This window comes from Sapajus apella, unplaced genomic scaffold (genome assembly GCF_009761245.1).
Source record: "Sapajus apella isolate SASKATOON/1434 unplaced genomic scaffold, GSC_monkey_1.0 scaffold68, whole genome shotgun sequence".
NCBI lineage: Eukaryota > Metazoa > Chordata > Mammalia > Primates > Cebidae > Sapajus > Sapajus apella.
In genome coordinates this window covers 1,288,315-1,309,474 of record NW_022437008.1, presented here as the reverse complement: position 1 = coordinate 1,309,474, position 21,160 = coordinate 1,288,315, and the positions used below count along the sequence as shown (strand labels likewise).

Here is a 21,160-nt window from a genome sequence, read left to right as displayed (position 1 = left end):
GTCTGTGGTCCTAACTACTCAGGAGGCTGAGCCCGGGAAGTAGGGGCTACAGTGAGCCATGATTATGCCACTGCACTCCAAACTGGGCAACAGATCAAGACCCTCTCTCAAAATAATCTTTAAAAAAAAAATGGATTAACCGGGCATAGGTAGCTTGTGCTTCTAGTCCCAGTTACTCAGGAGGCTGAGGTGGGAGGATTGCCTGAGTCTAGGAGGTTGAGGCTGCAGTGAGCCGTGATGGCATCATTGCACTCCACCTGGGCAACAGAGTGAGACCCTGTCTCAAACAAAAAAAAAAAAATGGGGGAGGGTTATTATAATTACTCCTCCTGACATGATACAGAGTATCCATTTGAGTTCATAACATAAATACATACTTAGTGAATGCTCCATAACTATTGGCTTTTATTATTTTGAGAACGAGTCTTGCTCCATCACCCAGGCTGGAGTGCAGTGGCATGATCTCGGCTCACTGCAACCTCTGCCTCCGGGTTCAAGCGATTCTCCTGCCTCAGCCTCCCGAGTTGCTGGAACTACAGGCATGTGCCACCACACCCTGCTAATTTTTCTATTTTTAGTAGAGACAGGGTTTCACCATGTTGGCCAGGATGGTCTCGAACTCCTGACCACGTGATCTCCCTGCCTTGGCCTCAATTACAGGCATGAGCCACCGCTCCTGGCCAGGCTTTTATTATTGTCCCCATTTTACATACAAGGAATCTGAGGCTCTGTGAGGAGAAATAGCTTAGCCCAGGTCATCCAGTAGGAAGCGGCTGGTGTGGAGGAATAGTGACCGTGGTGGGACATTGCCTAGCCTAAGGTTGAAAATACAATATTCAGTCAGGGCTGGGCTGTTTCTCATGATCAAAGGCTGCCTTGTTCTCCTGCCCAACGGCACAGGAAATTCCAAGGTGGTTTTCCTTACAGGCTCCTCCGATGGAGCCCAGGTACCTAAGCCAACTAAAGAGAAGATGGAATTGAATACCTCAACCTCCTTGTCTGGGCCTCTGTGATCGCCGAGGAGGGGGCTGTTGGCTGGAAAGCTGTGAGCTGCTTTGGACCTTACCTGGGAATTTCCCTGGGCTTGCAGCCTTTACCCTATCCTTGAAATGGTTCTGGCTGGGTAGCAACCTCTAGGTGGTGTGGGTGAAATTTGGGACTGGTTAAGGGCGGGGACAAGACCATGAACACAAGTTTCCTTGTGCTGCGGGAGAGAGGGACGGAAGGAAATTGGAGACCCAGGTACCCCCTTGCTCACTCCCTTGCTCACAGTCCACGATGGCCTGGTCCGTGGTGTTCCTTGGGGTCATCTTGCTGTCTGCCTTCCCAGGACCTGGTGTCAGTGGCGGCTCCATGCCCAAGCTGGCTGACCGGAAGCTGTGTGCGGACCAGGAGTGCAGCCGTGAGTGTGGGGAGGGGAGAAATGGGGACTCAGGGTATTAGCCTGTGTGAAAGGTACTGCATTCCCTTCTATTCCTTCCCCAGACCCGATCTCCATGGCTGTGGCCCTTCAGGACTACGTGGCCCCTGACTGCCGATTCCTGAACATTCACCGGGGCCAAGTGGTGTATGTCTTCTCCAAGCTGAAGGGCCGTGGGCGGCTCTTCTGGGGAGGCAGCGTGAGTCTTGGGAGAGCGAAAAAGGGAAGGGTACAGGGCTGGGGTAAACTCATTATCCCCGTGAAGGGAAGATTTGAGGAGAGTGAACTGAAATAGACATTGTGGAAGGGTATTGTGACTGACTTTATTTTCACTTTATTTATTTTTATTTTTATTTATTTATTTATTTATTTTGAGACTGAGTTTCACTCTTGTTGCCCAGGCTGGAGTGCAATGGTGCAATCTCGGCTCACCACAACCTCTGCCTCCCGAGTATCTGGGATTACAGGCATGTGCCACCATGCCCGGCTAATTTTTGTGTTTTTAGTAGAGACAGGGTTTCTCCATATTGGTCAGGCTAGTCTTGAACTACTGATCTCAGGTGATCCGACTGCCTTGGCCTCCCAAAGTGCTGGGATTACAGGCGTGAGCCACCATGCCTGGCCTATTTTCACTTTATATTATTAATTAATTTATTTATTTTTTATTTTTTCCAAGACAGAGTCTTGCTCTGTCACCCAGGCTGGAGTGCAATGGTGCTATCTCAGTTCACTGCAACCTCCGCCTCCTGGGTTCAAGCGATTCTCCTGCCTCAGCCTCCCGAGTAGCTGGGATTACAGGCACATGCCACCATACCCTGCTAATTTTTGTATTTTTGGTAGAGACAGGGTTTCACCATGTTAGCCAGGCTTGTCTGGAACTCCTGACCTTGTGATCCACCTGCCTCGGCCTCCCAGAATGCTGGGATTACAGGTGTGAGCGACCAACTTCCCTGGCCTATTTTCACTTTATTTACCAATTTTAGGGCATCTGCTATAGTGCCATGTTCTGTTCTAGACACCAAGATACAACAATGAATGATCCTTTTTATTCTAATAGAGGGAAACGAGCAAAAAGCAGGCCATAAAAAATAGCAGCAGTCATGCATGGTGGCTTACACTTGGGAGGCCAAGGTGGCAGAATTGCTTGGGCTCAAGAGTTCGAGACCAGCCTGGGCAACATAGCAAGACCCCATCTCTACGAAAAAATTAAAAAAATAAACTGGGCATCATGGCGTGTGTGTGTGGTCCCCGCTACTCGGGAGGCTGAGGTGGAAGGATTGCTTGAGCCCAGAAGTTGAGGCTACAGTGAGCTGTGATCCTGCTACTGCACCCCAACCTGGGCCACAGAGCGAGACCCTGTCTCCAAAATAATAAAAGCAGGCCGGTCACAGTGGTTCACGCCTCTAATCCCAGCACTATGGGAGGCCGAGGCGGGTGAATTACCTAAGGTCAGGAGTTCAACACTAACCTGGCCAACATGGTGAAACCCCATTTCTACTAAAAATACAAAAAAAAAAAAAATTAGCCAGTCATAGTGGCGCACGCCTGTAATCCCAGCTACTTGGGAGACTGAGGCAGGGGAATTGCTTGAAGCAGGGAGGTGGAGGTTGCAGTGAGCCGAGATCACGCCACTGCACTCCAGCCTGGGCAACAGAGCGAGACTCCATCTCTAAATAAATAAATAAATAAAATAAAAGTAAATATGCACTGCTGTGAGAATTAACAGAGACTGACTTGGGTGGTCAGGAAGGGCCTCTGAGCAGGTGACATTTAAGCTGAGATTTGATTTGTGTGACATTTCAGTTGAGATTCGTATGACAAGGATGGAGCCAGTTATGTGGAGATCAGGGAGAAGGGAGAATGCAAAGGCCTTCAGCAGGCACAAGCTTGCCATCTTCCCAGACCTTAGCTTTTAACTCCTCTTCTCCAGGTTCAGGGAGATTACTATGGAGATGTGGCCGCTCGCCTGGGCTATTTCCCCAGTAGCATTGTGCGAGAGGACCAGATCCTGAAACCTGCCACAGTCAATGTGAAGACAGACGTGAGTGTCATGGGGGCTGGCAAGAAATCTGGAGGGAGGACCCTTAGGTTGTGGGAATGGGCAAAGATGCTCCTACCCTTGGCTCCCTGCCAGCCTAGAGGTATGCGCTGGGACAAATTATTTCTCTGCCTCAATTTTCTCACCAGTAAAATGGGTGCAGTTGGGAGGTGCAAAGATTAGAGGGCCCTGGGCTAATTTGCATAGCACTTGTGTGGCCAAACCTGGGCCCTGCAGCTGCAGCCTTTGCTAAAACCACTAGATCCTTTGTGGTGTGACCGCTGGTTTTCTCTCCACTGTTTCCCCTTTCTCTTTTTCAGAAATGGGATTTCTACTGCCAGTGAGCTCAGCCTACCGCTGGCCCTGCCGTTTCCCCTCCTCGGCTTTATGCAAATACATCAGCCCAGTGCAAACAGCCTGTCTCTGTGGTCTTTGGGGTCGGGTAGAGTGGGGTGGGGACTGTGCAAGTGAAATGTTTCTCTGGGTTCCTGAATCTAACCAATTAACCCGCTGCATGTGGTAACATCAGTGGGTGCTAGGCAGAGTTTCACTGATGAAAGCTCTGTGCAGTAGGAGAGCTCCAAAGCTTAGGTTTCAGATACAAGCAAAAGAAAACCTAAGCAGCCCAACGAGGGGATTGTAGTGTCCTCTCTAGACCAGTGGGAGGGAGCCAACCGGACCACGCGGAGGATATAAATCGCACAGCAAAGGTTTTCTTGGAAGATTATCTGCAAAGGGAGGTGGGAAGTACCCTAATCGTATCTTTCCAGTTTTGCTTTTTGCCTTTGAGGCCAGAAATCGCTCCTGCCAGCTCAACATCCGCCCCTCTTCCAGCCTCTTTCTGTCAATCCTGCCCGTATCCCCTTCTTTGCATTTGTATACCCTCCCCCAAGTCCGCTCCGATCCAATCCGGAGACTCGACTTTGCCCCCGGACTCCCGACCAAATCCGTTCCTCAGCTCAGGGAAGCAGCTCTGCGCTCTGCACGTCCCTTCCCAGTTGCTCAACCAATCGGTGACCCCTGCCCCGCCCCTTTGGGTTTGGCCCCTCTCACGCCGCCAATCCGCGCCTTTTGTCCCGCCCCTTGCCCGTGAGTCCGCCAATCCCGCTTTTCGGAAAGCGTGGCCTGGTATCCCGCAGCCGGAGCGGGTCGTGCCGGAGGGGGGCGGAGGCGGAAGTGGCGGTGCCGGGCCCGGGGAGTAGGAAGGAGCCGGGGCTGTAGCCGGAGTGGAGCGGCTGCCAGCCGAGGAGCAGGCGCGGCCGCGGCGCCATATTGCGGCCCTCAGCGGCCGCGACCGAGTCATGGCCGAGACCTACGGTGAGGGTGGTGGGCCGAAGCCGGGGTCCTGGGTCTGGGCCCAGGGAGGATGCGGCCTGTGGGAATGGGGCGGGGCTTTGTAGATCAGGGGGCGGGGTTTCGTGTGATGGAGGCAGAGCCTAAGTGGATGCTGGGAGGGGTTTAGTGGGTCCGAGGCTGAGCTTATTCGATTTGGGTGGAGCCTGAGGTTTTGGTGCATGGGTTAAATAGATCTGGGGCGGGATTTGAGGGAGCTGGTCCTGAGGGGTTGAGGGAGGCCCTGAGGGAAGAGGTGGGCCTTAATGGAGCTGGGCGGAGCCTGAGTAAAAGGGCGGGGCCAACTGCATGAATGGCAGGAGTCAGGTTTATGGGCTAGAAGGAGCCCTGAACGGAAGCTCAGGACCCTGGGGCTGATCTGGCTTGAGAGAGCCCCAGAATGGGGTTGGGGATGGGCTGTCCTTGAGTTAGGGGCAGGACTTAGTGGCAGGGGGTGGGGCTTACGCTTGAGAATGAAGCTAGGGTCTGGGCAGAGGGAGGGAAGGAGAGGTCGGGAAGTGCAAAATCAGTAGAGATGTACCATAGGAGGTGGTGGTTGGAGGCAGGGGAAGCGCTGATTTAGGAGTCAGAGGGAGCCGCATTCATTCAGCAACTATAGATGAGAAGGGAGAAGAGTGCAAAGACCCTGAGGTGAGAACCAGCTTGTCATTTTCAGGGAATGGGCCGAAGGCCAGGAGCTATAGTGGAGTGAATTCGTCAGAGGGTGGTAGGAGGTGAAGAGGAACAAGGGCTAGATAGTAGTCCTTGATTAAATAGCTTTCAAGAGATTTTAGCGACGAAATAGCTAAGATGTGGGACTCTGGAGCCCCTTGTCCTGGGTTTGAATCTCACTTCTGCCTAGCTGTGTCACTTTGGGCAATTCAGTTAACCTCTCTGGCCTGCTTCCTCATGTGGAAAAATGGGAATAATTTTTATTCTACCTCCCTCATAGAGTTTTCTTGAGGATAATGTGAGCTGTTGATGTGAGTAAAGACCTTTAGAACTATGCCTGGCCCACAACAACACACAATTTACCCATGTGACAAACCTGCACATGTAACCTTTGAACCTAAAATAAAAGTTGAAAAACATATATAGAATGTGCCTGGCACATGGGAAGTACTACATAAGAGCTATCTGTTACTGTTATCTATTGCTTTGTGTCTGTGTGTGTTTCTTTCCCTCTAACCATGAAGGTTAGAGGGAGAGATTGGATTGGATTCCATCTTTTTCCCTGTATCTTTCTCTCCCTGTGGGTATCCCTGATTTTGACTCCATCTGGTCAGACTTCCTCTTCAAATTCCTGGTGATCGGCAGTGCAGGAACTGGCAAATCATGTCTCCTTCATCAGTTCATTGAGAATAAGTGTGAGTTTCCCGCAGTGGTCCTGGGAACCCTGAGCTGCGCATAGTGTGGGCAGGTGGGCAGTTGTTGGGGAGGGCAGGGCTGGCCATAGGTAGTACAAGTCCAGTGTTGGCTTTTTGGCCTTTGCTTTGTCGTGTGTCCTTTACTAGGTTCTCCTTGGCCTCAGTCACTCCAGCAATGAGAATGGGTTTGTAGAGACTGAGAGGGCCTTGGAGGATGGGGGATCCTCTGAGCTGCCACCTCTCTCCCTGCACTGCCCTTCTGTTCCTCCCACTCCCAGTCAAACAGGACTCCAACCACACGATCGGCGTGGAGTTCGGATCCCGGGTGGTCAACGTGGGTGGGAAGACTGTGAAGCTACAGATTTGGGACACGGCTGGCCAGGAGCGGTTTCGGTAGGTGGGCTGGGCTCCCAAGGGTGATGGGGAGAGAGAGAGAAGGAAAGAGAGAGAGAGATGTGTGTGCAGAGTCACTTGGAAACACTGAGAGGGCACACAAGGCAGAGAGAGAGAAGAGACACTGTAGTTAGCAGGTACGTATATCTGCAGAGAGAGAGGGAGTACTGGAGAGAGAAAGAGACAGCAGGAGAAAAGAGGTAGGGGCCAGGTGCAGTGGCTCATGCTGGTAATCTCTGTGCTTTGGGAGGCTGAGGTGGGAAGACTGCCTAAGCCCAGGAGTTCGAGACCAGCCTGGGCAAACATAATGAGACCCCATCACAAAGAAAGAAAAACAGTTAGAGGAAGAGAGGCTTGGAGATGGGGCAAGGGATAGAGACTGAGAGACACTAAAATAGAGGAGAAACTTGAGAGACACACACTCAGAAAGGAAAAGAGAAGAGACAGAGACTAAGAGACTTGAAGAGAAAGATAAGGGGGCATAAGGAGGCCAGGTGCCTATGGCTCACGCCTATAATTACAGCACTTTGGGAGGCTGAGGCGGGTGGATCACTTGAGGTCAGGAGTTCAAGACCAGCCTGGTCAACATGGTGAAACCCTGTCTCTACTAAAAATACAAAAAAAAATTTAGCCAGGCAGTGGTGGCGCATACCTATAATCCCAGCTACTCAGGAGGCTCAGGCAGGGACGACAGAGCCAGACTCTGTCTCAATGAATGAATGAATGAATAAATAAATAAGGGAGAGGAGAAGACACCAAAAAACAGAGGTCAGAAGCAGAGAGGGAGACAGGGCATGTTGGACAGGTATAGTTGAATGAATTAATGGACACATTTATGGGAAGACAAGGGTGAGCACGAGAGAGCCACAGAGACGGAACAGAAAAAAAGGCAGTGAGAAGTAGGGAACTGAAGACACACAGGCCAAGGCAGGAGAATTGCTTGAGTCCAGGAGTTTGAGAACAGCCTGGGCAACATCGAGAAATCCCGCCTTTCCAAAAGAGAGATGGAGGGATGCGTAGGGCTCAGCGCATAGTAGGTCTTCAGGAAATACCTGCAGAAAAGTTGATAGACATAGCCGGGCATGGTGGCTCACGCCTATAATTTCAGCACTTTGGGAGGCCGAGGTGGGTGGATCGCTTGAGATCAGGAGTTCAAGACCAGACTGTCCAACACGGCCAAACCTGGTCTCCACTAAAACTACAAAAATTAGCTGGATGTGGCGGTGGATGCCTGTAACCCCAGCTACTTGGGAAGCTGAGGCAGGAGAATTACTTGACTTTGGGGGGGCGGAGGTTGCGGTGAGCCAAGATCACGCCACTGCACTCTAGCCTGGGTGACAGAGCAAAACTTTATCTCTAAATAAATAAATAAATAAATGACACACAGGGCTGGGCACGGTGGCTCAGGCCTGTAATCCCAGCACTTTGTGAGGCTGAGATGGGTGGATCACTTGACGTTAGGGGTTCGACACCAGACTGGCCAACATGGCAAAACCGCATCTCTACTAAAAATACAAAAACTAGCCAGATGTGGTGGTGTGCATCTGTAATCCTGGCTACTCGGGAGGCTGAGGTGGGAGAATCCCTTGAACCCCGGAGGTGGAGGTTACAGTAAGCTGAGACCTTGCCGCTGCACTCCAGCCTAGGTGACAGAGTGAGACTCCCACTCAAAAAAAAAAAGACCCATAGGCCAAGGCAGGAGAATCACTTGAGCCCAGGAATTGGAGCCCAGCTTGGGCAACATAGCAAAACCCTATCTTTACAAAAAATATGAAGAAATTAGGCTGGGTGAGGTGGCTCATGCCTGTAATCCCAGCACTTTGGGAGGCTGAGGTGGGTGGATCACCTGAAGTCAGGAGTTCAAGACCAGCCTGACCAACGTGGAGAAACCCTGTTTCTACTAAAAATACAAAATTAGGCAGGCGTGGTAGTGGGTACCTGTAATCTCAGCTACTCGGGAGGCTGAGGCAGGAGAATCACTTGAACCTGGGAGGTGGAGGTTGGTGGAGGTTGCAGTGAGCTGAGATCATGCTTTTGCACTCCAGCCTGGGCAACAAGAGCAAAACTCCCTCTCAAAAAAAAAAAAAAAGAAAGAAAGAAATTAGCCAGCCAGATATAGTGGTGCACACTGGTAGTCCCAGATACTCCAGAGGCTGAGGTGGAAGGATCCCTCTCTTGGGAGACCAAGCCGCGAGGAGATCGAGGCTGTAATGAGCCAAGATAATGCCACTGCCCTCCAGCCTGGGCTACAGAGCAAGACCATCAATCAGTCAATCAATCAATCAATCAATAAATCAATAAAGACACACATGAAAGAGAAACGAAGAGGAAAACAGACCAATGAAAAGACAGAGACACAGGGAGAGAGAAAGACAGGGAGACTCACAGACAGGCAGCGGGCCAGCTGAGTGAGACAGAAGCAGAGAGAGGCGAAGAGAGACAGACTGCAAGGATACAGGAAGACAGGAATTGCATGGCGACTGGACCAAGGCCAGGTTTTGGGGTGTGGGCCAGCAGTGGAGGGGGGCCTCCGAACCACCAGTGTCTCCCTGCAGAGGGGTGCACTCTCAGGGCAGACCCCAGCCTTGGGAGTGACTGGGTCCCCCTGGCCCCACAGGTCGGTGACGCGGAGTTATTACCGAGGGGCAGCTGGAGCCCTGCTGGTATACGACATCACCAGGTAGGTACCTGGAGCGGGTGAGGCAGGGCATGGGTGGCCCCTCTCCTGCACGGCCTCCCTCCCCTCCCCCTTCTCCACAGCCGGGAGACATACAACTCACTGGCTGCCTGGCTGACGGATGCCCGCACGCTGGCTAGCCCCAACATCGTGGTCATCCTCTGTGGCAACAAGAAGGACCTGGACCCTGAGCGGGAGGTCACTTTCCTGGAGGCCTCTCGCTTTGCCCAGGAGAATGGTGAGGGCTGTGTGGTGGGCCAGGTGGTGGTGGGGGTGGACGGTCCACAGGGACTGTGGATTTCCTGTCTCTTAGTGGCCGTGCCCAGCAGGGGAACATGGAGGTTCAGTGGTCTGGGTTCACATTTGAGTGTCGGCTGGGCGTGGTGGCTCACACCTATAATCCCAGCACTTTGGGAGGCCAAGGTGGGAGGATTGCTTGAGCCCGGGGTTTGAGACCAGCCTGGACAACAAAGTAAGATCCTATCTCTACAAAAAATTTTAAAAATTAGCTGGATGTGGTGGCTCATGCCTGTAGTCCCAGCTACAGTGGAGACTGAGGCAGGAGGATCAACTGAGCCTAAGAGTTGAAGACTGCAGTCAGCTGTGATCATGCCGTTGTACTCCTGTCTGGGAGACAGAGCAAGACCCTGTCTCAAAAAAAAAAAAAAATTTAAGTGTTGCCACTGGTGAGCTGTGGGATTACACTGATTCAGTTTCCTCATCTGGAAAGGGGGTCACAGTGTTTCTGCCTCCCAGTGTGCTGTGATGACTGATTCAGGGCGATTGTTGGTGGAAAGTCCTCAGCACCTGCCACAGAGGGGGTGCTAGATTAATGTTGGCTGCTGAGGTTTCGCCTACCGTGGGGAGGCAGCACAGGGTATTGGTGTTTTTGTTTTTGTTTTTGAAATGGAGTCTCGCTCTCACCAGGCTGGAGTGCAGTGGCACAATCTCGGTTCACCACAACCTCTACCCGCTGAGTTCAAGCAGTTCTCCTGCCTCAGCCTCCTGAGTAGCTGGGACTACAGGTGCACGCCACCATGCCCAGCTAATTTTTGTATTTTTTATAGAGACAGAGTTTCACCACATTGGCCAGGATGGTCTTGATCTCTTGACCTCATGATCTGCCCGCCTCAGCCTCCCAAAATGCTGGGATTACAGGCATGAGCCACTGTGCCCAGCCCAAAGGCACATTTTTGAATACAGGAGATGGATGGGGTAGATCCTAGGGTAACAGGCACTGGTGCTAAGGGAAATGCAGCATATTGACCGCCCACACCAGGTTTGCAAGGGCCAACCGCAGTGGCTCACACCTGTAATCCCAACATTTTGGGAGGCCAAGGTAGGAGGATCACTTGAGGTCAGGAGTTTGAGACCAGCCTGAGCGACAGAGTAAGACCCCACCTCTACAAAAAAACAAAAACAAAACAAAAAGAAAACAAAAAAAATCCTGGGTGTGGTGGTATGTGGCTGTGGGGTCCTGGTGACTCAGGAGGTTGAGGCAGGAGGATCACTTGAGCCCAGGAGTGATCTATGATCACACCACTGCACTCCAGCCTAGGGGACAGAGTGAGACCTTGTCTCAAAGAAAAAACAAAGAGAAAGGTTTGCAAAAAAAAAAAAAGAAAAGAAAGAAAAAGGTTTGCAAGTGTAAACTCATTTGAAAACACTGTGTTGGCCAAACCACCCACATCTGCTGGCTTGAGATCTGCCTATGTTCCCCTGTTTTGCCATCAGAGAGGTGTGGGTGTGAATTGGCTCTAATTTTCTGACTGTGGGGCCTTGCCACGGGGCTATGGGTAGACTCGAATTGGCCTGTGTCTGCCCTAGATGGTGCTGGGGACACTGTTGGAGACAGCCCTAGGCCCAACATGCATGGAGCACGCAGTTCAGTGCGTGGAGAGTGGAAGGACAGATCCACTTCCAGACAGTGACAGCCCAGAAAAGTCAGGGCTGGGAGAGAGGGGTCAGGGCCAGGATTGAGGGGAGCAGGCAGAGGGATCGGGGTGGGATGAGGAGCACAGGCAGAGGGGTCAGGGCTGCGATAGGGCAGGCAGAGGCAGAGGGGTCAGTGCTGGGATGGTGGAGCACAGGCAGAGGGGTCAGGTGGGTTGAGGGGACACAGGCAGAGGAGTTATATGGAATGGGGGGCATGGGCAGAGGGATCAGGGGTGGGATGAGGGGACACAGAGGAGTTATATGGAATGGGGGGCATGGGCAGAGGGATCAGGGGTGGGATGGGGGGACACAGAGGAGTTATATGGAATGGGGGGCATGGGCAGAGGGGTCAGGGGTGGGATGGGGGGCCCAGGTAGAGGGGTCAAGGCCAGGATTGGGAGACAGAGGCAGAGCAGTTGCATGGGATTGGGGAGCTGGGTGTGGTGGCTTATGGGCAGAGTGGTCAGGGATGGAATGGGGCAGGCCCAGGCAGAAGGGTCAGGGGTGGGATGGGGACCCAGGCAGAGGGTTGGGACCAGGATAAGGAGGCACAAGCAGAGGGGTCAGGACCAGGATATGGGGCCACAGGAAGCTGTCGGAGCCCTAAATAGGCACGTGACCCAGCCTGGGAAGTCAGGGAGGACTTCCTGGAGGAGGAGCTATGTGAGCTGAGCTCTGAAGGAAAAGCTGGGTGGGTATATAGGGAAGCGGATGTTAGTGGCAGGCCCGAGGTGAGGGCAAGCGGGGATGGGACGTTGGAGGAACAGGATGAGAGTAAGCAGGTGAGAGCGCAGTGGAGCGTGGGGACTGACCGGGGCCCTGACCTTGGAATGTGTGCCGCTGCAGAGCTGATGTTCCTGGAGACCAGCGCTCTCACGGGCGAGAACGTGGAGGAGGCGTTTCTCAAGTGTGCCCGCACCATCCTCAACAAGATTGACTCAGGTGAGTCCCCAGCCGGCCTGAGTGGGAGTGGAGGGCAGGCCCAGGGGTCTCCAGGCGACCAGTGCTGACCTCTCCCCTTCCCCACAGGCGAGCTCGACCCCGAGAGGATGGGCTCTGGCATTCAGTACGGGGATGCATCTCTCCGCCAGCTCCGGCAGCCTCGGAGCGCCCAGGCCGTGGCCCCTCAGCCGTGTGGCTGCTGAGCCCTGCGGAGCCAGGTGGGACACTGGGGGCTTAGGGAAACAGGGTAGTCTCTTGGGAAGGGGGGGAGCTGGTGTGGAGACAGACACAGAACATGTGATGACAAGAGAAACACAGTGAGAGAGAATGATGCAAAACACACAACTAAAGGAGACATCTGGCTGGGTGCGGCGGCTCATGCCCGTAATCCCAGCACTTTGGGAGGCCCACATGGGTGGAGGCAGTTCAGTGGGTGGGGGTGCAGGGACAGACCCACTTCAGACAGTGACAGCTCAGGTCAGGGCCAGATGGGGAAGCACTGGGAGATAGGGGTCAGAGCCAGCAGGGGAGAGGCCCAGAGGGGTCAGGGCCAGGCTGGGGGACACAGGCAGAGGGATCAGGGATGGGATAGGGCAGGCAGAGGCAGAGGGGTCAGGGTGGGATGAGGGGACACAGGCAGAGGGGTTGCATGTGATGAAGGGGCACTAAAAAAAAAGGACACATAAGGTCAGGAGTTGGAGACCATCCTGGCCAACACAGTGAAACCCCTTCTCTACTAAAAATATAAAAATTAGCCGGGCATAGTAGTACATGCCTTTGGTCCCAGCTATTCGGGAGGCTGAGGCAGGAGAATTGCTTGAACCCAGGACATGGAGGTTGCAGTGAGAGGAGACTGAGCCACTGCATTCCAGCCTGGGTGACAGAGCAAGACTCTGTCTCAAAAAAAACAAAAAAAAAAAAAAGTGGAGTTGGGGAGGGCTCACGCCTATACTCCCAGCACTTTGGAGGCCAAGGCGGGCAGATCACCTGAGGTCGGGAGTTCAAGACCAGCCTGACCAACATGGTGAAACCCCGTCTCTACTAAAAATACAAAAATTAGCCAGGGATGGTGATGCGTGCCTGTAATCCCAGCTACTTAGGAGGCTGAGGCAGGAGAATTTGCCTGAACCTGGGAGATGAAGGTTGCAGTGAGCTGAGATCACACCACTGTACTCCAGCCTGGGTGACAGAATGAGACTCCATTTCAAAAAAAAAAGAAGGAAAAAAAAGAGACATCTTCTGGGCCATAGGGAATCCACCTGTACCATCCGGCCCCAGGCCAGCTTCCTGCCCTAGAACTTGACTCTCCCATTCATAGTTCTCCAACGATTACTGAGTGCCTGCTGCATGCCAGGCCCTGCCCAAGGCACTGGGAATACGCAGGGAATAACAGACTCCCACCCTTGTGGAGCTGACATTCTTTTGGAGAGAAACAGATGATAAACAAGACACATAAGTCGGCTGGGCACCGTGGCTCCCCGCTATAATCCCAGCCCTTTGGGAGTCTGAGATGGGAGGATCAGTTTCAGACTAGGCTGGGCAACAAAGCGACCTCATCTCGACAAAAAAATTTTTTGAATTAGCCATGCACGGTGCTGTGTGCCTGTAGTCTCAGCTACTTGGGAGGCTGAGATGGGAGGATGGCTTGAGTCCAGGAGTTCGAGGCTGCAGTGCGCTGTGACCCTGCGCCGCCACACTCCAGCCTGGCTGACAGAGCCACACTCTGTCTCAAAAAAAAAAAGGAAAGAAATACATAAGTAAAGTTTGTAGTAGTGAGGGAGGTTAAGAACTAAGGTGAAAAACATGCACAGAGGGTGGATAGGGTGGAGAAATGTAGGTTTGTTGTTGTTGTTTTTAAGATGGGGTTTTCACCCTGATGGCCAGGCTGGTCTTGAACGCCTGACCTCAGGTGATCCACCCACCTCGGCCTCCCAAAGTGCTAGGATTACAGGTGTGAGCCACCGCGCCTGGCCCAAGTTTTATTTTATTTTATTTTATTTTTTTTGAGACAGTTTCACTCTTGTTGCCCAGGCTGGAGTGCAGTGGCACAATCTCGGTTCACTGCAACCTCCACCTCCTGGGTTCAAGTGATTCTCCTGCCTCAGCTTCCTAAGTAGCTGGGATTAACAGACGCCCACCACCAGGCCCGGCTAATATTTTATATTTCTAGTAGAGATGGGGTTTTACCATGTTGGCCAGGCTGGTCTTGAACTAATCTCAGGTGATCCACCCACCTCGGCCTCCCAAAGTGCTAAGATTACAGGCATGAGCCACCATGCCTGGCCATTCTTTTTTCTTTGAGATGGGGTACTGCTCTGTCGCCCAGGCTGGAGTGCTATGGTCTGATCTCTGCTCACGGCAACCTCCGTCTCTCGGATTCATGTGATTCTCCAGCCTCAGCCTCCTGAGTAGCTGGGATTACAGGTGGCTGCCGCCATACCCAGCTAATTTTTGCATTTTTAGTAGAGACAGGGTTTCAGCATGTTGGCCAGGCTGGTCTCAAACTCCTGACCTCAGGTGATCCACCCACCTCGGCCTCCCAAAGTGCTGGGATTACAGGCGTGAGCCACTGTGCCTGGCCAAGAGTGTACTTTAAACAAGATGATGAGGGAAGCCTCACTGAGAAGATGGCATTTGAGTAAAGGAGGGAAGACAGGGAGGCCTATGGGGATATGGGGCAGAGCATTGCAGGCAGAGAGCTCAGTAAGTGCAACGCCTGAGCGAAGGGCATGCCTGGCGTGGGTGAGGGTGATCGAAGCAGCCAGCGTGGTCATCATGGAGAACCTGTGTGTGTTTTGGGGATACAGCATGAGATGGGGTCAGGGATTGGAGGAAGCAGATCAGTTAGGGCCTGTGGACCCTGGGGAGGCCTCTGGCTTACACCCTGTGTGGAAGCCATGGGAGGCTTCTGAACAGAGGAGGGACAGGACCTGATTCAGAGGTTCACAGGGTCCCTCTGGCTGCATAAAGGGAAGAGGCTGTGAGGAAGAGAGGGGGTCACCAGGACACCAGAGAGGAAGCTACATAGGCCAGGGGAGAGACGGTGGAGGACAGGACGAGGGGGCAGGCAGAGGAGTGGCCGAGATGGGAATAGGATCCGTGTCCTCCCTAGACGCTCTGACTTCCGGTCTTGGCCCTTCTTTTCTTTTCTTTTTTTTTGGACCTGTCTTCTTTTTTTTTTTTTTTGAGACAGAATTTCACTCTGTCGCCCAGGCTGGAGTGTAGTGGTGCCATCTCAGCTCACTGTGACCTCTGCCTCCCAGGCTCAAGCGATTCCTCTGCCTCTGCCTCCCAAGTAGCTGGGATTATAGGTATGCACAACCACTCCTGGCTAATTTTTGTATTTTTAGTAGAGGTGGGGTTTCGCCATGTTGGCCAGGCTGGTCTCGAACTCCTAACCTCAGGAGATCCACCCGCCTTGGCCTCCCAAAGTGCTGGGATCACAGGCCTGAGCCACCGCCCCCGGCCAATCCTGTCTCCTGTTGATGCGACCACTGGGTCTTTCTAACACACATCCACTCCTGTCGCTCCCTTGTTCAGAACCTTCCATGGCTCTCCGGGTCCCAGGACACAGCTGAAGCTCCTCAGCCTGGTGTTGGACTCTCTGCAGGGACTGGCCCCTGCCAGCCCAGCCTCACCAGCCTCAGCCCTTTGTACAGCTCCCTACGTCTCAGGCCATTCCAGTCGCACTGGAGTTCTTCCCATTCCCCTGGGCCCTTGCTCATGCTGGGCCTCTCCCTGGAACACCATTCCTCCCCTTTCTCCCTGGCAACCTCCTTCCCTCCTCCAGGAAGCACTACTTGTTCCTCCATGCTTGGTCCAAACTTCTTTTTTTTGAGATAGAGTCTCATTCTGTCACCTAGGCTGGAGGGCAGTGGTACGATCTCGGCTCACTGCAACCTCCGCTTCTGGGTTCCAGCGATTCTGGTGCCTCAGCTTCCTAAGTAACTGGGACCATAGGCATGGGCCACCAACGCCTGGCTAACTTTTCGTATTTTTAGTAGAGACAGGGTTTCACCATGTTGGCCAGCTGTTCACAAACTCCTGGCCTTAAGTGATCCATCTGCCTCGGCCTCGCAAAGCGCATGAGCCACCGTACCTGGCCCCAAACTTCTTGACGGGTTTTCAAAACCCTGCAGGATTTGGTCCCATCCCCACCTCTCTGGGGCATGTGTATGTCTTGCCAGTTCTTCCCTCTGTACTTCATGCTCAATCCCCTCCCAGCCCTTGGCATTTCCAGGGGGGCTGTGGGGAACAGGGGTTAGACTTTGGATCTACTTGGAAGGCAGAGCCCACATGATTTCCTGATGGAATGGATGCGGAGTCTGAGAGAGAGAGGAGTCAAGGATGATGTCTTTGGACAGTGCTCTCTTGTCCTCCCAAGACTTTGCACCTGCTGTGCCCAGGCCTCAGTTTGCTCATCTGTAAAATGAGGCTAATAATGGCACCTACTTCTATAGGTGGCGAGAAGATGAAATAAGTCAGTTCATGCAGAGTGCTTCAAATGGGGCCTGATGGTCAAGACTTGATCATTGAGGGCTGCTTTTTGTTGTTGTTGTTGTTGTTTTGAGACAAAGTCTCGCTCTTGTCTCCCAGGCTAGAGTGCAATGGTGCAATCTCAGCTCACTGCAACCTCTTCCTCCGGGGTTCAAGTGATTTTCCTGACTCAGCCTCCTGAGTAGCTGAGATTACAGGTGTCTGCTACCACGCCTGGCTATTTTTTGTATTTTTAATAGAGATAGGGTTTCTCCATGTTGGCCAGGCTTTGGTCTGGAACTCCTGACCTCAGGTGATCCACCTGCCTTGGCCTCCCAAAGTGCTGGGATTATAGGCGTGAGCCGCCACGCCCGGCTGAAGTTTTCTTCTTATCCATCTTTGGGCTGAGCTCAAATGAATGGTGTGTCGTCTTTGCCTGAAGGCTTAGCAGAGATTCTTTCCTAGAGCTTGCCCTCAGTAGGTCAAATGTAACAAGGCAAGGCTTTTTCATACTTTGTTGATTGCAATCTGCAGGAGGAAATATATTTTACATGTTGATCTAGGACTGACTGTAGCAGATCCCACCCATCTATAAAACTCAAACACACATTTTCCTACCACCAGTATTGTTTCGTTTTTTGTCACTGAAGTGAGAGTCACGTAACATAAATTGATGTAACTTTTCAAAGTGTACAATTCAGTGGAATTCAGTGCATTCACAGGGTTGTGCAACCACCACCTCTGCATTGGTTTCAGACGTTTTCTTTTCTTTTCTTTTTTTTTTTTTTTGAGACAGAGTCTCACTCTGTCACCCAGGCTGGAGTGCAATCACGTGATCTTGGATCACTGCAACCGCTGCCTCCTGGGTTCAAGCGATTCTCCTGCCTCAGCCTCTGGAGTAGATGGAATTACAGGCGTGTGCCACCATGCCCCAGTAATTTTTGTATTTTTACTAGAGACGGGGTTTCTCCATGTTGATCAGGCTGGGCTTGAACTCCCAACCTCAGGTGATCTGCCTGCCTTGGCCTCCAAAAGTGCTGGGATTACAGGTGTGAGCTACCCATCCAGCCTCAAAACGTTTTCATTACCCTAAAGGAAACCCCATACCCATTAAGCAGTCACTCTCCACTTCCCCCAGCCCCTGGCAACTACCAATTTGTTTTCTGTTTCTGTTGGTCAATATAACATTCTTTTCCCTTTTCTTTTTTTTTTGAGAAGTGTCTCACTTTGTCACCCAGGCTGGAGTGCAGTGGCACCATCTCAGCTCACTGCATCCTTGACCTCCTGGGCTCAAGTGATCCTCCCACCTCAGCTCCCCAAGTAACTGGGACTATAGGTGTGCACCACCACGCCTGGCTAATTTTTATGTTTTTATTTTTTGAAGAGATGGGATTTCACCATGTTTCTCAGGCTGGTCTCGAACTCCTGAGCTCAAACGATCCACCCACCTCAGCCTCCCAAAGTGCAGAGATTACGTGTGGGAGCCACCATACCTGGCCTCTTTCCCCCACCCCCTTTTTTTTTAAATTTGAGATAGGGTCTCACTGTGTTAGCCAGGTTGGTCTTAAACTCCTGGCCTCAAGCAGTCCTCTACCTCAGCATCCCAAAGTTTTAATCCCAGTACTTTGGGAGGTGGAGGCTGGTGGATCACAAGATCAGGAGTTTGAGACCAGCCTGGCCAATATGGTGAAACCCGGTCTCTATTTAAAAAAAAAAAAAAAGAATCAGGGTGATTCAGGAGCATAGAGTGACACAGAGAGATACAAAGGCAGGTTCATTATATTTTTATTTTTTTGAAACAGAGTCTCACTCTGTTGCCTAGGCTGGAGTGCAGTGGCACGAGCTCACTGCAACCTCCACCTCTCAGGCTCAAGCGATCTTCCCACCTCAGCCCCCCAGGTAGCTGGGACCACTGACGCATGCCACTATGCCTGGCTAATGTTTGTATTTTTTTTTTGTAGAAACAGGGTTTTGTGGTGTTGCCTATGGCTGGTCTCAAACTCCTGGGCTCAAGTGATCCTCTCTCCTTGGCTTTCCACACTGCTGGGATTACAGGCATGAGCCATTGCGTCTAGCCAGATACATGATATTTTTTTTTTTTTTTTTTGAGACGGAGTTTCGCTCTTGTTACCCAGGCTGGAGTGCAATGGCGCGATCTCGGCTCACCGCAACCTCCGCCTCCTGGGTTCAGACAATTCTCCTGCCTCAGCCTCCTGAGTAGCTGGGATTACAGGCACGCGCCACCATGCCCAGCTAATGTTTTGCAGTTTTAGTAGAGATGGGGTTTCACCATGTTGACCAGGATGGTCTCCATCTCTTGACCTCGTGATCCACCCGCCTCGTGATCCACCCCAGATACATGTTTTTTATTAGATGTTGAAATCTGGCTTTACAGACTCAGCTCTCTGAGGCAAACAAACAGGGAGATGCAGGTACCCTCAGCATAAGCCCCAACTTACCTGCAGGAGAGAGAAAATCAGACGAGAAGAAAGGTATGAACAGACCAATACAGATAGGCAGGGAAATACCTGGAAATGAGACAGAGGCAAGCTGGACAGACCTCAGGACCCTGCAGGTCACCACACCCTTCTCTTTCAGCTCACCTGTTCTCCAGGACCAGCCCTGCCCTTCCGGCCGGGGGCCAGGCCCAGGCTCTGAGAGGCCATGTCCCAACCTGCCGTGGCCCCAGAGGAGCTGCGCCACCACCTGTCCGCCTTCCCTGGCCTGGTGGGGCCTGGCTTTGGGGCAAGACTGAGCCACGGGGAAAGGGGGAACCCCTACCTGCTGCTGCTTCCTCTGTCTTGGCTAACCTCTCTCCCCCTGAACCCCTAACCATACCCCAAGAGCTCCCAAAGCCTGAGACCAGGGTCATTTGTCCCCAGCTGCCTGCCTGGCCCCGCTGTTGCTAGTACCTGTTATTTATTACCTGGAGGCCTGTCCAGCACCACCCTACTCCCATAAAGCATTGTTTACACCTGTGTCTTGGCCTCCGTTATTCCTGGATGGCAGGGAGATGGAAGAGGTCCCTGACAGAAGACTCATGGGTCATGGTGTTTGGGGGCCTTGTTTCTGGATTGGATATAGTAAGGGGTATACCAAGCATGATGACTCAGGTGCCTGTTGCAGAGGGAGGGAATTTGTTACTCAGTGGACAGTGTGTGACAATCTGTGTTCCAGGCTGAAGTGTGTCAACACGCCGATATCCATGTGTTTGTGACATGCATACATGTTTCCAGTAACCTGTGTATGGGATGATGTCTGCAGGAATGTGTGCTGGTTGTGTGCGGTGCAGATAGCTGTGCTCTGTGGCCTCAGTGACTGCATTGGTGAGGCTGGTATTGTTTGGGACATCAAGGCCAGGTGATGGGAATTTGGGCCTATAGGTGTGCCTCTAGTCTTTATGTCTCATGACTGAAAGTCGTAGGCAGTGACTCACTACTGTGTGTGTGCCTGTGCATGTGTGCTCTTGAGAACTGTGTGTGTTTTGGTGTGAATTTGGCTCCTTTTAAACACCCATGTGTGGCCAGGAGTGGTGGCTCAGGCCTGTAATCCCAGCACTTTGGGAGGCCAAGGCGGGTGGATCACGAGGTCAGGGGATCCAGACATCCTGGCCAACATGGTGAAACCCCGCCTCTACTGAAAATGGAAAACAGTTAGCTGGGCGTGGTGGCGCGTGCCTGTAGTCCCAGCTACTCAGGAGACTGAGGCAGGAGAATCACTTGAACCCGGGAGGCATAGGTTGCAGGTGAGCCAAGATTGCGCCACTGCACTCCACCCTGGCGCCAGAACAAGACTGTCTCAAAAAGAAAAAAACAAAAGTTAGCCAGGCGTGGTGGTACACACCTGAAGTCCCAGCTACTCGGGAGGCTGAGGTGTGAGGATCACTTTAGTTGGGAGGTTGAGGTTGCAGTGAACCGTGATTGTGCCACGGCACTCCAACCTGGGCAAAAGGGTAAGACCCCATTTCAAAACTAAACAAGAAACACCCTTGTGTGGCCATGAACCCTGTGTGTGCCCTCAGGACTGCGGGCTTCTGTGCAATCGTCATGCATGTGTGGATACCAGTATGCAAGTCCTTGTGCTCACGCACCGTTCCCTACCCACTCAGGTGGCCTCCTGGGGACTGGTGCAGCCCTTTGAGGACACTCCCAGTTGCTCGTTGCTCTCCCACCCTTACGATCCCCTTCACCGGCGCCGGGAGCCTTGAGTCCCAACTCTCCAGAGCGATGGTGGTGGGGGCAGCGTATTCAAAATGACCGTCTCTCCGTATTCCCCCACAATGTTCCCAGCTGGTCATGCAAATGTCTTCTACGTGTAGCTTTCCGTGGGTTTTTTTGTTTTCATTTAAAAATTTTGTGTAAAGATAAGGTGTCGCTCTGTTGCCCAGGCTTTCCCTGGTTCTTTATTCTGATTCCCACGGGGCAGGGCGGAGCGTGTCTTTAAAATACACATTTGCACATCCATTCTAGTCCGCGTTCCCTTCTCTCAAGGGCGTCCGGCACTTATAAAAGATACTTCTGTAAATTATTTACTGACGTGCGAATTTACATACGTTTCCCAACTAACTGCGCAGCCATTTC

The 21,160-nt window shown here is 52.3% G+C and overlaps 2 protein-coding genes across 5 annotated transcripts; both read left to right on the top strand.

Annotated features, from left to right (window-relative positions):
- Positions 1-624: 624 nt before the first annotated feature.
- On the top strand, positions 625-3,873 carry MIA (MIA SH3 domain containing). Of its 2 annotated transcripts, XM_032248727.1 has the most exons (5): positions 625-1,045; positions 1,331-1,402; positions 1,486-1,619; positions 3,351-3,461; positions 3,779-3,873. In XM_032248727.1, the coding sequence occupies exons 2-5, from the start codon at positions 1,354-1,356 to the stop codon at positions 3,800-3,802; spliced, it is 318 nt and encodes a 105-aa protein (XP_032104618.1). In that variant the 5' UTR covers positions 625-1,045; positions 1,331-1,353; the 3' UTR covers positions 3,803-3,873. The 2 variants fall into 2 exon arrangements, with proteins under 2 accessions (XP_032104618.1, XP_032104617.1); XM_032248726.1 differs by having other exon boundaries at positions 625-1,402.
- Positions 3,874-4,222: 349 nt separating this feature from the next.
- On the top strand, positions 4,223-21,043 carry RAB4B (RAB4B, member RAS oncogene family). 3 transcript variants are annotated; one of them, XM_032248725.1, is made up of 8 exons: positions 4,223-4,775; positions 6,077-6,157; positions 6,436-6,550; positions 9,168-9,230; positions 9,311-9,465; positions 12,009-12,104; positions 12,192-12,322; positions 20,689-21,043. In XM_032248725.1, exons 1-7 carry the CDS (start codon positions 4,760-4,762, stop codon positions 12,305-12,307), a joined length of 642 nt encoding a protein of 213 aa, XP_032104616.1. In that variant the 5' UTR covers positions 4,223-4,759; the 3' UTR covers positions 12,308-12,322; positions 20,689-21,043. The 3 variants fall into 3 exon arrangements, with proteins under 3 accessions (XP_032104616.1, XP_032104614.1, XP_032104615.1); XM_032248723.1 differs by lacking the exon at positions 20,689-21,043 and adding an exon at positions 19,179-19,559; XM_032248724.1 differs by lacking the exon at positions 20,689-21,043 and adding an exon at positions 15,645-15,924.
- The last annotated feature ends 117 nt before the right edge of the window (positions 21,044-21,160 follow it).